The 15,788-nt window shown below is 38.8% G+C and overlaps 1 protein-coding gene across 1 annotated transcript in view; it reads left to right on the top strand.

The window, feature by feature from the left end:
- Positions 1–613: 613 nt before the first annotated feature.
- Positions 614–15,788, top strand: part of ARMH4 (armadillo like helical domain containing 4) — a 103,773-nt gene continuing 88,598 nt past the window's right edge. Inside the window, exons 1-3 of the mRNA XM_077769395.1 lie at positions 614–2,037; positions 6,139–6,393; positions 9,191–9,403. Of these exons, the coding sequence (XP_077625521.1) occupies positions 660–2,037; positions 6,139–6,393; positions 9,191–9,403 (1,846 nt within the window). The 5' untranslated portion in view covers positions 614–659. The remainder of the gene's footprint in view (positions 2,038–6,138; positions 6,394–9,190; positions 9,404–15,788) is intronic.

Genomic DNA, 15,788 nt, shown 5'->3' with positions numbered 1-15,788 from the left:
AGCCGGGGAGGGGCAGAGGATCTGAAGTGGGCTTAAACCCAACAAACTATGGGATTATGACCTGAGATGTAGTCAGACACTTAACTGACTGAGCCACCCAGGTGTCCCTACTTAAAAAACTCTTGAACGTAACTGGTATTCAGTATTTTATGATGACGTCTTATAGGTGTTAAACCATACTTGAAAGGTTCTCTGAACGTAATATAAGTAAATGTAAGATTTGCTTTCTGTATCTTAGACCTACTGCTATTTCGGTAGTCATTTGCGTACATGATTAACAGAGGAATTTGGGGAGAATTTTGCAAATGGGACTTCAAGGGTAATTTTTTTTCAAATAGATATTTAAGAAACAAAGAACTTAGTCCTTGAACTATATGTACCTTTTCAAGAGAGCTTCAAGTTAAATCAGCTGCAAAATTCAGCAGGGAAAAATGAACTGGGTTATTCATGTCCCAAAGGTACAAGGAAATAGAACAGCCGTCTCTTGCACACCATCTCTGAGCACCAAGTCAAGGAGATTATTTTACTTATGGTTTAACTTAAAGGGGCTTATTTACAAAACACGTTTACATGACAGTTTGATGTGCTTTATTTTTCTGCAGGACTCAATTACTGGAATTGACAACTCTGCCGATTTATGTGCACATTTCTCTTCCACTATGAGCAGACCAATTGTATTGCACATTTGTCTGGCATTCTGTGGCCTTCTAATTCTCAACTTTGCCACGCAATGCGTGGCCTTCCCCACAATAGGAAGAAGGGAGATAGCACGTGGCCATGCAGAAACAGGGCAGCTGGAGAGGATGAACACGGATGACCCAGAAAATGACTCTATTACTTCAAAGTGCACTCCCCAGTTGGTGGTCTCAGAAGAGCCAATGATAGCGTTAGCGGAGCCATCAGCAACGTCATTAAATAAAGTATTTCCTATTAACAAAGAAGCTCATCCAATAGGAGCTGGGCTCACGCAGCCTAATAGCCCCGGCATTTACTCTGCTACTGAGTCAGTGGTCCCTGTGGAGGAGGAAGTGTTTGGTTCCAGCCAGCCAGAGGGAGTGTCTCCTGAAAGCCCACTCTCCAAGGCCCTGCTAACCAACCCTACTGCTGCAACTGCTCCTCCGAATATGGACGAGAAGGAGGAACCGTTCAGTAGTACCATCATTCAGCCCACTGTGGAAGGGACCACAGAAGCAACGCAGGGTTTTCTGAAGCATGTGGATCATCAGTTGTTTGCAACTGAAAGTCAGGAAAGCGTTAGTCTGGGACATTTACCTTCCTCTGATGTGAATACTAAAGAAATGCTGACCACCAATTCAAGGACTGAGAAGTTTGAAGCAGACCCAGAACACACGGCAACTTTTTTTCCAGGTGCTGAGCCCACAGCAGGCATGGTGCCTGGAAGCCCCATGCCCGATAGGGAGAAGCCTTTGCAGATGACAGCTGATCATACCCAGACTACAGCCACCAAGCACTGGCTCACGACCTCTGAGGATACCCTGAGTGTTGAGCCAGAAACTGACAGGCTGCTGGGAGCCCCAGGAGTCACAGTGAGTGTCAGCACTGCCGTTCCAGCCACCTCTGTCATAAGTGATGAGTGGGATGACACTAAATTAGAGAGTGTAAGCCAGATAAATGTCCCAAGGCTTGGAGACAATATAGAGACACAAGTGGCAATGGAAACGTCTCAGACAGCCCTAGTACCAGATAATGATGCAATGGAAGGTGTGGAAGAGGGTGAACCTTTGACAGAGGTTGCAGGTGTGGCTCTGGGGCTGCCGGAAGGGGAAGCCCACATGGGGACAGCCCTGCTAACGGCACATGGGGAGGAGCGATCATCTGCCTTCACCGATCAAAGTTCCTTTACTCCTACAAGTCTGATGGAAGATATGAAAGTCTCTGTTGTAAACCTCTTCCAAGATACTGCAGACTTCATGGAGGCCACTAAGGAAAATGATGCTATGTTTTTCATAGAGACCACTGTCTCCATCTCGGAATATGAATCTGAGGCGCATCAACTATTGGGCAATACCTTGAAAGGTAAAAGAAAGAAAGAAAGAGAAAAAATAAACTTGGTTTGATTTGGAATATTTTGATTTGATTTGATTATTTTTTAAAACTGATATAATGGATACATAGCATTGTATTAGTTTTAGGTCTCATTTTATGTTTTCTATAAAATTTTCCATATTTTTATTATGCATTTCATATCTGTATTTCATATCCATAGATACAACATCTTTCACTCGCAATATTTTTTTTTCGCCAACAACTTAAAACATATTTTATTTATTTATTTATTTTTTACAAATAGTTTATTGTCAAATTAGGTTCCACATAACCCCCAGTGCTCATCCCCACAAGTGCCCTCCTCCATGCCCATCCCCCCTCCCCCCACATCCATCAGTCCTCAGTTTTTGTCAGCATTCAAGAGTGTCTCATGGTTTGCCTCTCTCCCTTTCCCCCACCATTTCCGCCCTTCTTCTCCCCCTTGTTCCTCAGTTAAGTTCCTCCTAATCCTCCTATACGTGCAGACATATGATATTTGTCCATCTCTGCCTGACTTATTTCGCTCAGCATAACACCCTCAAGGTCCATCCATGTTGCTACACATGGCCAGATTTCATTCTTTCTCATTCACTTGCAATATTTTTAATTTGTGCTCTCCTTCATTCTTTTCTCAATATGATCAGCCTAAGTATTTCTCAAGTTTGTGGCTTTTTTTTTTTTTACAAATAGTTTATTGTCAAGTTAGTTTCCATATAACACCCAGTGCTCATCCCCACAAGTGCCCTCCTCCATGCCCATCCCCTCCCCTGTTTTTTTTTTAAGTGAGACTTTAGAAGTTATTCAAGTTTTGATGGAAAGCAAAAGCAAACAAATACAAAATGTATTTTATGTAAAAATTACACTCAGATACAATCTCTGCATGGAGGTGATGGTATTCAACAGGAAGCAATTGGTCCCCACCCCTATCATTTGGCAATTTTGAAGACATTTTTGATTGTCATAAACAGACAGGTGACAGGATATCTGGTGGGTCAAACAGGCTGCTTACCATCCTACAGCATGTAGGAGAGCCCCCCAACCACAAAGTTTTTGCTGAGCCAAAGTGTCAGTAGTGCTGAGAAACTCTAAAATAGACTGACAGTTTTCAAACATGTCATTATGAGAATGCATAGCTATTCAGGAAAATGTTAAAGAATTAGCTATATGTATAAAGGTATAATAAATATATAGGATACTTATTAACATATTGGTGTAAAAAATACTCACGTCCCTGATATTTCTTACCAAAAGCTTTCCGTAATATTGGTCTTCTAGTATTAACCATCTGAGTTCTTTGATTTTGTTTTCCCAAAAAGAAATTAATCTAGAAATAAGAAAAAACCCCAATACTGCTGAATTCTCTCCTGCTGACTTGATACTGCACTACTTCCTCTTGGCCTTAATATCTGTGAATGTTATGAGCTGACGAGCCTTACATTTGTTGCTGGCAGATAATATTTTTCTTTTATTATGTGTAGTTGGTCAGATAACAGCGTGAGGAAAGATAGACTTAGTATGCTCATTCCAAATGATTTTGGAATATGTTCATCTTGTTACTTCAGCTAATTAGCCTAGTGGAAATTTCAAATTAGTAATATGTTTTATAAAGTGTTGAGATTGAATTAAAATGGTAAGATTGAATTTAACATGTCCCGTTCATCTTTTAAAGACTGAAGGACTTAGTGTACTGTAAGTTTTCATAGAAGCTTCCAGAAAATGTTTTGTTAAGTTGATTGTTAAATTCCACTGAGAGAGTTGGGTCTCTATAACCATGAAGATATTGGATGTGACTGAATAAGAAGTTTACTTCTGGGGCGCCTGGGTGGCTCAGTCGGTTGGGTGTCCGACTTGGGATCAGGTCATATTCTCACACCTTGTGAGTTCGACTCCCACGTCAGACTCTGTGCTGACAGCTCAGAGCCTGGAGCCTGCTCTGGATTCTGTGTCTCCCTCTTTCTCTGCCCCTCACCTGCTCATGCCCTGTCTCTCTCTCTCTCTCTCTCTCTCAAAAATAAATATTTTAAAAAAATTTTTTAAAAAGTTTATTTTGATTTTCCATTACAGTTTAAGATATTCCTGGAGCATTAAGTCATATAGTTCCAGATTATTCATTGCATAATTGAATCTCTGATACTTCTGTATTAGAATTGCATAGCTTGTATTAATACAGACTAAAAAGTAAAATGAATTTGATGATTATTATTTCAGTTATTGAATATGCTCCTTACTGAGTCATAATTGTCTCACTTAACTACAGTAGCTTTAAAAAAAAAAGTTTATTTATTTATTTATTTATTTATTTTTAGTAATCTCTATACCCAATGTGGGGTTTGAACTCACGAACCTGGGGCATGTTTCAGATTCTGTGTCTCCTTCTCTCTCTCTGCCCTTCTCCTGCTCTCTCTCAAAAATAAATAAACATTAAAAAAAAAAACAGTCCAAACTGAATGAGGACCAAGCAAAGGAACTACTTAGACTGAAAATAAAATGTACAAACATTATTTTAAAGCAAATAAATTGTTTCCAACGAAAAGTATTTTTAAGTAGTAGGAAATGCCATCATGTCATTAATAAAAACTTTGAGAAAACGTTTTTAGCTATCCCTAGGATGTTATTTTTCATGGTATAACTTACTGGTCTTGCTAATATGGTCTGTATCTAGAATTAGTATTTTGGAAAAGAGAGACGATAGGGTCTTTTAAAAATTACATTTTAACAGTGGCTCAGTATTGGAAATTTCCAGTATTGCCCTTCCCTAAGAAGGGAGCAAATATTGACCCTCATAAATAGTCTTTTTTATTATTGTTTATTTTTTTTTGAGAGAAAGAGACAAACAGAGCATGAGCAGGGGAGGGGCAGAGAGAGAGGGAGACACAGAATCCGAAGACAGGCTCCAGGCTCTGAGCTAGCTGTCAGCACAGAGCCTGACGTGGGGCTCAAACCCACGAACTGTGAGATCATGACCTGAGCTGAAATCGGATGCTTAACCGACTGAGCCACCCAGGCGCCCCTCATTCTCTTTTATGACTTAAAAGCAAATGCAGATTTTCTACAGATTTGGACTTCAAGTCATTCCTTGTGCAATAGCAGGGTTTTCTTCTTGCTCAGGGCTCAAAAATACTCTGTTGTAGGGGTGTGTGTGTGTGTGTGTGTGTGTGTGTGTGTGTGTATCTCATATCATTATCCTTTCATCCCTTGCCACTGACAGGCAAACTTAGCACAGCAGTTAAGAACACTAACTATGTAGCTTCTCTCAACCTAAGTAGTTTGTAAAGTAGGATAATAATAGCTGACATATTGGAATATGTGCTAAGTTTTTACATGTATTATCTAATTTAATCTTGGTAACAACTCTATGAGATAGATACTACTATTATTTACAATTTACAGCGGAGGAAACTCAAGGCCCAGAGATGCTAAGGAATTTGTTTAAGGTCACACAGCTAGTAGAGGATAAGCCGGAGTTCAGACCCAGGCAAATTGACTCTAAAGCTTTCATTCATGGCCGCTATGATGTATGGCTTCCATGGAATGATATTAGTATCTACCCCTCCTTTGTGCATTTTGGCAGATGAAATAAAATAACACTCATCATGTACTTAACAGTGCATATATGTAGCATATAATAGAAACTACATAAACATTAGTTACTGTAATTATTATTCCTTGATTCAAAATGCTAATTTCCCTTTTCCCCATCAGAAATGCAAATGCAAAAATTAATATATATAAATGCTTCTGAGAACTTTTGAATATAACTTAGTTCTGTATAATTTGTTTCTTAACAGACTGGTTACGTTGATATTCATAAAAGGGAGCTCAGCCGTTGATCTTCCTAGTCTGCTTTGTCTTTCAGTGTATGTTTTTTATGTTAACTTACATATCTCGGTCTCAGATTGACTCATTGCTCCTGAAAGCAGCAGCACTGAAAACGTTTATTTACTGGCATTTTGTATCTGAGTGATCCATTTGCTCTCTCATACTCTGAAATAGCTATCTTCTTCTTCTTTTTTCCAGTTTATTAATTATAGAGTGACTTTTTAAGGTATAGGGAATTTGTCTATTTTAAAATGTTGTTTCCCCCCTTTTAAGACATCATCACTCAAGAGATGACAACAGTTGTTCAGGAAGCAGAAGCCACTTTATCATTAGTGACACAGGAGCAGCAGGTTTCTACCCTCGAGGTTACCAGAGAAAATGGTAAGACCGAGGAAGGAAAAGAGCCCTTCTCTGCCACATCTGGTGCTCCTGCCGTTACTCAGCTGTCGAGGAGATGGGAGCCTCTGGCCACTACGCTTTCAACTACAGCCGTGCCTCTGTCTTTTGAAGTTACTTCTGCTCTGGAAGGTTTGTAAGGGAGGGAATTGGACTCAGAATTTTGAGGGTGGGTCTTTTCTGGGTTATAAGGAATAGGATGAGTGAGGCAGATATAACCCCATCTGCCTCCACTCACCTGGAGAGTGAACAGAAAATGCAAGTGAACGCACTGTTATCTGGGGAGATGTGGCAAAGCCTGAAAGGATGAGGGGTTAGTTTCCAAAGCAAAGTCTCATGGTGGCTCATCACTGGGGCCTGTGAAGGCGAGACTTCCTGAGAACTCCCTCCTTGTTTCTGAGAACTCCCTCCTTGTTTGACAGCTCTGGCTGCTAGGAGCCAGGGGGTGAAGTGAAAACAGTGAGAACCAGAGTTTGAATCCCAGCTTTGGCCCTCACTAGTGTTGTGGTCTCAAGCAGGTTTCTTAATGTCTCTAACCCTGGTTTGTGCATCTCTAAATAATGCCTACCTATCTTAAAAAAATTTTTTCTTAAATTTTTTAATGTTTTATTTATTTCTAGGAGTGAGAGAGAGAGAGAGACAGCATGAGCAGGGGAGGGTCAGAGAGAGAGGGAGTCACAGACTAAAACAGGCTCCAGGCTCTGAGCTGGCAGTCAGCACAGAGCCCGACGTGGGGTTCGAACACACGAACCGCGAGATCATGACCTAAGCGAAAGCTGGACGCTTAACCGACTAAGCCACCCAGGCGCCCCTTAAAAAATTTTTTTAGTGTTTATTTATTTTTGAAAGAAAGAGAGACAGAGCATGAGCAGGTGATGGGCAGAGAAAGAGAGAGGGAGACAAAGAATTCAAAGCAGGCTCCAGGCTCTGAGCTGTCAGCACAGAGCCCGATGTGGGGCTCAAACTCATGAACTGTGAGATCATGACCTGAGCTGAAGTCGGACGCTTAACTGACTGAGCCACTCAGGTGCCCCTGCTGTCCTATCTTATATTTATTTTATTTTATTTTTAAGCTTATTTTTTATTTTGAGAGAGAGAGAGTGCATGTGTGCAAGCAGGGGAGAGGCAGAGAAAGAGAGAGAGGGAGAGAGAAAAGCCCAAGCAGGCTCCATGCTTAGCAAGGAGACCATGACCTGAGCCAAAATCAAAAGTCAGTCATTCAACTGAGCAACCCAGGCGCCCCATGCCTACCCATCTTAGAGGCTATTTTAAGGATTTGAAATACTGTATACAAAGTGATTTCTATAAAGGAGACCTTCAAATGCTCTGATATCTTAAGGACAGCAAAATTTTCAAATCTTGGTGATCCTCAGAATTGCTTGGGGATTATAAAAATTATAATTATTTAATTATGTTTGGACCTCATGTCTTTGTCTTATTATTTGTTGGTTAAGCAAATAGGCTTTATTTATTAACTGAGTTATTTTTTTAATAATGTAATAAATATCTCCTAATCCTACCTCTCCAAAAACCCCATAGGGCCTGGCCAGTAACTTCCATGTAATCCCACCTCAGCTTTTCCCTCCTCTGACTGGTAACTCTCATCCTGAATCTTGTGTTCCTCATTTCCTTGACCTCCTTTTCATTTAGTTTAAGCAAATACATAAAATTATGCATTTAAAAATTTCACTATTTTTTAACTTTATAAAAACAGTATGGTGCTGCAGATAACCTTTTGGGGACTTGTTTTACTTAATATTCTATGGCTAAGATTCCCTTAATGCGATTCTTTGTTTTGACTGTTTATAATATTCCATTATGAAAATGGACCACAGTTTATGCATCTAATCTTTATCCAGTCTCTTCTAGCAATTTGCATTTGGGTCATTTCCAGGTTTGGCTGTTGTGAACACTGATTGCTGCCATATGCATATTCTCTTGCATATTCTCCATTGTTACATGTGCAGGAGTTTCTCTTGGTTATACACCAAAGAACTGAATTGCTGGGCTGTAGGTATGAATGTTCAATTTCAAGGAGCAATGCCTAAGTCTTTTCCAAAGTCATTGCACCAATGTATACTCCCAACAGCCATGTATGTGAGAGTCTGTGAATCCATATCCTGGAAGTTTAAAAAAAAAAAGTTGCTCGGTCTTCACTACCAAGGAGATTCAGGTTCAGTAAGTTGGGATATGTGGAAAGCATGACAATCGATTTTTAAAAAATGACCTCAGAGATCCTGATGATCTACCAGATGTGCAAAATAATGCTATTCAAGGGTTTTTTTTATATAGGGGAAAACCTGGAGCTAAACCTTGAGCATATTCTAGATACGCTTACTCTTTGACTTGATTTTTAAAAGTAGTTCTTGGCATATATTTTAATAATTTTTAAAACATATTTCATTAATGTTTATTTACTTATTTTTGAGAGAGAGTGTGAGCGAAGAAAGGACAGAGAGAAAAGAAGACAGAGAATCCTAAGCAGGCTCTACGCTGTCCACACAGAGCCCCAGGGCTCGAACTCATGAACTGTGAGATCATGACCTCAGCTGAAACCAAGAGTTAGATGCTTAACCAACTGAACCACCCACGGAACCCTAATAATTTTTTGTTAAATTTCCTATCTTTGGTAGGAAATTATCTAAAATCTTGCAAAATCCGTAGTATTGTCAATAGAATAAGTGAGGTATTAAAATTTTAAAAGGAAGTTCTGATTTGAGACAATACATTTTCCTGGACGGTAAAGCATTTGCCTTGCATAGCTGGACTGATGCATATGGGAAGAGAGGGCTTGTCTAAGTGCCAAACTTATTGTATATAAGGTACTGGTTTCATGAATCACTTCTTGCTTCAAAAGAAAAAAAATACATGTGTACATTTCCCCCTAATGATCATCTTTGGGTCAGGTCCTCTCTCTTGTGTTTGACAGATCTAATGGACACCATCACAGAGCCAAATGAGCAATTGTTCACACCACTTCTGGGCTCTCCAGTGACTCCCCCTGGAATATTGGAGGAAGCACCCAGCGTTTTCCCAGCACTTTCTGATTTCGAGGCATCCTCTGAGACAAGAACCATTGTTCCATCCAGTAGCTATGTTAATACAGCCGCCTCATTTGGCCTGGAACAGCTTGAATCTGAAGGTACCCATACTTTGAAGAGAATCTATTCTGGGCCTGATTGAGTCACTGAGCAAATGTTGTCTTGAGAAAAGATTAAGGAGAATGTAGTCCATCTACAGTGTAGATCATGGGTCAGTCAACCACGGCCTGGCCAATTCCAACCTGCCATCTGTTTTTGTATGATCTGCATGTTAAGAATGATCTTTACATTTTTAAATGACTGAAAAAAAATTAAAAGAAGAGTAACATTTTGTGACATGTGAAAGTTAAATAAAATTCAAATTTCAGTGTTCCTAAATATTGGGACCTAGCTACACTTGCTCATTTACATGTTGTCTGTGGCTACTTCTGTGCCAGGTTAGCGGGGTTGAGTAGTTGTTACAGAGACTGAATGCCCACAAAGCGTAAAACATTTGTGATATGGCCCTTTACTGAAAAAGCCTGCTAGCCCCTCGTCTAGATCAATAGTTCTTAACTGTAAATGAACATTAGGATTGCTTGGGGGAGCTTTAGGGTTTAAAAAATCCTAATGCCTGATTCCTCCCAGTGGATTCTGATTCAGCTGGTATAGGATGCGATCTGGTATACACATTTTTAAAGAGTGCTTTAGATTTAAATCTTCAGGCTGGATTGAGGATACTGGTGTAAATGGAGAATTCAAGTTTCCCCACCAGATTTTCCTAGGTGGATGTTTTAATGTGGATTGTATTTTCACAGCACTGCTCTGGCTGTTAGTGCTGAATTTTTCTTCTTCATGAACATCTCTGGGATGTTCAAAGGATGTTGTACTGTTTGGTGATGGGTAGTCTCTTTACCTATTAAGACTGAGAAATTCATGCCAAATTATACTTTCCAAGACACTGGCTTTGAGTGTGAAAAGGATGCTTGGAGCACAGCTGCACATTCACAAATAAGAAGATTGGAAGTACGATGAGAGGTCATTTAATTAATCAGGATTTTGGCAGGTGAACAGCTTTTAGTTGAAAGTGTNCTCTGGGATGTTCAAAGGATGTTGTACTGTTTGGTGATGGGTAGTCTCTTTACCTATTAAGACTGAGAAATTCATGCCAAATTATACTTTCCAAGACACTGGCTTTGAGTGTGAAAAGGATGCTTGGAGCACAGCTGCACATTCACAAATAAGAAGATTGGAAGTACGATGAGAGGTCATTTAATCAGGATTTTGGCAGGTGAACAGCTTTTAGTTGAAAGTGCAGAATATCCAGAGGTCTGTAATGCTGAGTTTCTCATCTGACGACAGGTAAGCTTTTGGGCACTAAATTATCCATGAGTTTGATGCAGTAAAGACATAGGATCTGCTATTATCTAATATTTTGTCTGCTGGATAGCAGGGAAGGTAGTTCATCCAGGTTTGCTGCCGACTCTCTCAGACTTTTTCAGGGTAATGCTCACAGTTTTCTGGCAGGGAAACATGACATTTTAGTAGCGTGGAGAGCTCCATAGTAGAATGCTGGTTTAAGAAATGGATCAAAGCAAGCTCAGAGGCTGATAGCTCTTGCACTCCACATTGAGATAAAAACCATATGACTTTGAGATTAATCTCATATTAGCTGTCTGCTCTCCTTGGCGCCATCTGGAAAAAGCAGGTTTCCCCAAATTAACCTGCGTTAGAGATGACAGCTTTACCCGGCAGGGCTCATTAAATCAGAGGAAAAAAAATATATTTGTGAGTAATCCATACTTGTGAAACTGCAATAATTTTCTAAATTTAGTAGATGATGGCAGTTGCGTTGAAATATGTGAGAATTTTCTTGACTTGCCTAAGATGTCCTGGAGTTTTAGTGCTTTTCTTCTCCACAGTTCAGTTCCAGCTTCTTTTTGAGAATGTATTTTGTCAGTTTTTGATCTAAATTACTATCCTCATCAAGGCTTAGGGAATACATTTTTAGTTTAAAAGTATTCTTTCAGCTACATTGTTGGGCTTAAGATAGGGTTTTGAATGAGCACACCTTTTCTTCTAGATCCCAGGAAGTACACAATTTATGTTTAACTAGTGTACATTAATAACATCACAATTAGTTTTATTTTGGTACTTCTACTTCTCTGGAAGCTGAAGTGACTACACCTATTTAAACAGATAAACCTACTAGATTTCTGTATGTATTGGCCTCCAGTTTCAATGCATGTTTCTTCACCATGTGCTTGAGACCTTTGGGTGAAGGATTTTAATTCTATCATAGGATTATACCCAGAGGGAGATAATTTATTCTTACCTAGAGCAGTGGGTTGTGTGCTATATCAAGTTACCTATCTTTCAAGTTTTAATCTCTGTGTTGACAAATGACCTACAATTTTCCAGTTTAGAGATGTGTGTTTATTAATTATATTATTCAACTTTTTATATGTTATTAGTATCTTCTTTCCCACTAGAGGACAAAAGCATTTCTCCAGAGAGTAGAGTATTTTTCTCAGTGGGATATGGGCAAGACTTGCCATTATTAGATACCAGACACCCAAGGAGCAAGGACCTTTGTGGAAATTTCTGGATGTTTATCCTTTAAGGGATAAGTAGTGGCTCAGACGAACCTCAGATTGTATCTACTTGGCACCCTGTCTTTGTTTCCTCCTTTATGGCTCTACAGCATAATCACTGACCGTATTAGTTTTCTAGGGCTACCATAACAAAATACCACTAACTGGATGGCTTAAAGCAACAAAAATTTATTCTCTTGTAGTTTTGGAGCCTGGAAGTCTGAAATCAAGGTGTAGGCAGGGTCATGCTCCTTCCAGTGCCTCTGGGTGGGTAATTAGTCCTTGCTTTTTCTAGTTTCTGATGAGGTGTTCCTTGGCTTATGGCAACATAATTGCAGTGCCTGCCTCCATCTTCACCTGACTGTTATCCCTCAGTGTGACTCTGTGCCCGAATTTCCCTCATCTTACAAGGACACCAGCCATTGGATTAGGATTCACTCCAGTAGCTTCATCTTTTGTTGATTGTATCTGCCAATACCCTATTTCAGGTCACATTCACAAGTGTGGCAGGTTATATATATATACAGGTCACATTCACTATATATATATATATACATATACATATGTATACATATATACATACATGTATATATATATATAGGAATGTAGTTCAGCACATGTGAGGGGTCTGTTTCTGAGAAGTTCACCAGTAGGCTCTGAAGGCAGACATGCTCTGTCTCTGTAATACCCACTTGAGAGATGTGCTTTGGGAGAGTGGGAGAAGTTGCGATGTGTTTTACATTTCTCAGTCTCAGAAGAAACTGCCTCTATAAGTGCATACCACTTTGTGCCTATTTCAGTAGGTCTTTTACCTTGTCAGCAAAAATAGTTTAAGTTTTGAAGGGATAATGGTTTATCTGTCACCTTGCCTGACACGTTTTGCTTCCTTTTTATTATTATTATTATTATTGTTATTTATTTAGGGGATCAATGTTTTCAGGATGATAAAAAAATGCATTATACTTATCTCAGGCATAACTGCACTAGAGCTGCAGTCATCATTTTTGAAATAAACGTGACAAAAGTGTTCTAATTTCTTATTCAAAATAGCATAATGGCAAGTTAGTTGCGTATATATAACTACATAAATGAATTTTTGGACATGATCTCTGTAGAGTTTGACATCCTTTTGTTGTTGAATATTAATGTCTTTCTCTGCTCCAAAATGGAAAGTTAACAATTTCTGATTACTTATGAAAATTTCCTTGGAATTTTTTTAATCTTTAGAATATTTTAGAATATTTTAACCCTAATATTTTAACCCTAATATCAAATGAACTAGGTCTTTCAATATATCTTACCTAGAGTAGTTCTGCTTTCGGTATTTTAGAAATCCAACAGAGGATATCTATTTATTCTGAATAAATCAGACTTATTTTAACCTTTCTTGTATTCCCACAGAAAATGGAAATTTATCTGTGCTGTAAAATTTTAACAATAATTCTGTAGGGTGGAAGGTTATTGCTTTAACAATTCAGTATTCAGCAAAAAATCAATTGTAGGTTTATATGTACCAAGTACTAGGTTTCTAAGTACATGTAGGAGGTAAAAGTACAAAAACAAAGGTCTCTTAGATCTTGTGATTAGGTTTTGGTAATCCTTCCTCACCCTTCCTACCCCCAGACTTCTCCCTTAATGTTTGGAAGTCAGTAGTTGAGCCTTCCAGCTAGTGGTAAATGAGACACTATTTGGTGCTCACCATGGTGCTGACCAGACAGACTTGGAACATGATGAATTAGCTTAGATTCTCCCCATGATGACTCTAGGGTAGCTTATTGCTCTTCTGCAAGAGAAGAAGAAATACCAGTGTCTCTGGGCAGGTAAAGGTGAATTCTTGATCTAACTGATCCTATTTAATGTCTTTCTATAGGCATAACAGACTGAGTGTTGGGGCTATATAATTCAGTGCCATTAAACAGTTCCCATTTCCTCATGTTTCCAAAGGCCCATTTATTATCAGCTTCATGGAACAAACTCACAGTAATTGACTTGGTGGAGAATTACCTGTTTTGTAAAACTTATAATGTATGTTATACATTTTTAATTTTTAGTAGCAACAGGAAAGTCCTATTTAACCTTTTTTTAACATCTTGATTTTTAAAAAATAAGGCCAAATATATCATTTAACTTTAATTTTTTTCTTTTCTGAGTTTTTCCCCTTGTCTTTGGAAGACTGTTTTGGCCACCCTTATATTTAGAGTTTTAAAAAACCGCATTTTTGCCATCTTTTCCCAGTCAGGCAGCACACACAGGGCAGAAAGCTTTCACTATTATGTCATTTGTTGCTTGATCTATTTTGGTGACATCCATTTTCCTGCCTTTGTGAGTGTGTGTGTGTGTATTTAATTTCATGGTTATTTTCCACACTCTTCTGAGAGCATTTCCATTATATATTTGCAGCATCTTCTAATTTCCTCTGCTGAAGAGATAGTGGTGTTATCTCTCCTTTCTTATTCAGAGTTGTCAGTTCTGTCTCTGTCCTAGGATTCTCTCTACTGATAACATAGAAATTTCAGATGCAAGTGATGTTGGAAAAGTATGCCTTCATTCAGATGAGTGAATGGTAGTTCTGGCAGTATGGAGGCCTCATAGTTGCTACTGAAGACAAGATGCTTTATTTTTTTTGGTCAGTCAGAAATGAATTGGGAAATGTGTTCTTTAAGTGGCATTATGGGAAAGTCTCAGAGCTGCTTTTCTTCACTAGCTCCATTGAGGATACTTAAAAACTCATGTAGAGAAGTGTTTGCTCTTCACTTGCACTTAATTCACAAAATCAATATTTCTGATCTTCCCAGGTTGCACTCCTTTTCAGAGAGTGTTTTGCTATTATTTTCTCAATTCTCATGTAACTTTTCAACTCAGAAGGCAGCTAGAATGGATGAATGAGACAGAGTATTTAAATCTTATCTTGAGGCAATATTTATGAACCCAAGTTGATGTGATTTGCTTTTGGGTGCTGCTCAGTGGAATCTAGTAGGAAAGATCAAGCAGAGGAGTAAATTTGAACTGTTGTCTTGTTACTTGTAATACTGCAGTGTGAGGTTAAGGGTGATCACTCTGTGTTCAGAATGGGTACAGTTTTGACTTTTGTTCTTGGAAATGTTTTGGATTTCATTTTCATTTCATTTTGTCATTTTCAGTATCAAAACCACTTAAATGATATGCAAATGGGGAAGATGAGGAAAAGAGTATTTGATGGAATATGATCTTTGTTGGATTTTGATTTTTAGTGATGATTTGGTGAATTAACTGCTGGATTCTCTACCCTCCCCCCCATACATATTCTGGCAAAAACAATGGGAATTTAATAAAAACCAATAATTTTATAACTATTAACATAAGCACAGGAAACATCTAATACTATTTCCATGTATGTTGGGGAAGGATGAGCTTTTTTTTTTTATCTTGTTTTTATATGTGTATCATTTTCACATATATGACATGGCAGATTACAAAACACAGAATTGCTGGTGGTTTCAGTTATTGATTGCCTCTTATAGTAAATCACTTTGTTGTCTTGTCCTTAAGTCATCATACTTTCTCTGACATTTATTATAGATATCTGTTCTTAAGTACCAGGATGTTGTTTAGGATAGTACAGTAAATTACTTGGCACTCAGCATGGTCATCCCATGTGTGCTACTACCAATGCTCACATAGCCAGTGGCATTTCAGAAATATTAAAAATTTTTTAATCTTTATTTTTGAGAGAGAGAGAGAACAGGGTGGGAGAAGGAGGGGGTAGCAGAAAGAGAGGAAGACACAGAATCTGAAGCAGGCTCCAGGCTCTGAACTGTCTACACAGAGCCTGACGTGGGGCTTGAACTAACGGACTGCAAGATCATGACCTCAGCTGAAGTTGGACACTCAACCAACTGAGCCACCCAGGCACCCCTATTTTGGAAATACTTAA

This window comes from Crocuta crocuta, unplaced genomic scaffold (genome assembly GCF_008692635.1).
Source record: "Crocuta crocuta isolate KB4526 unplaced genomic scaffold, BGI_CrCroc_1.0 scaffold10, whole genome shotgun sequence".
Lineage (NCBI taxonomy): Eukaryota > Metazoa > Chordata > Mammalia > Carnivora > Hyaenidae > Crocuta > Crocuta crocuta.
The sequence above is the reverse complement of the archived record's forward strand: the minus strand, read 5'-3'. Positions and strand labels throughout refer to the sequence as shown.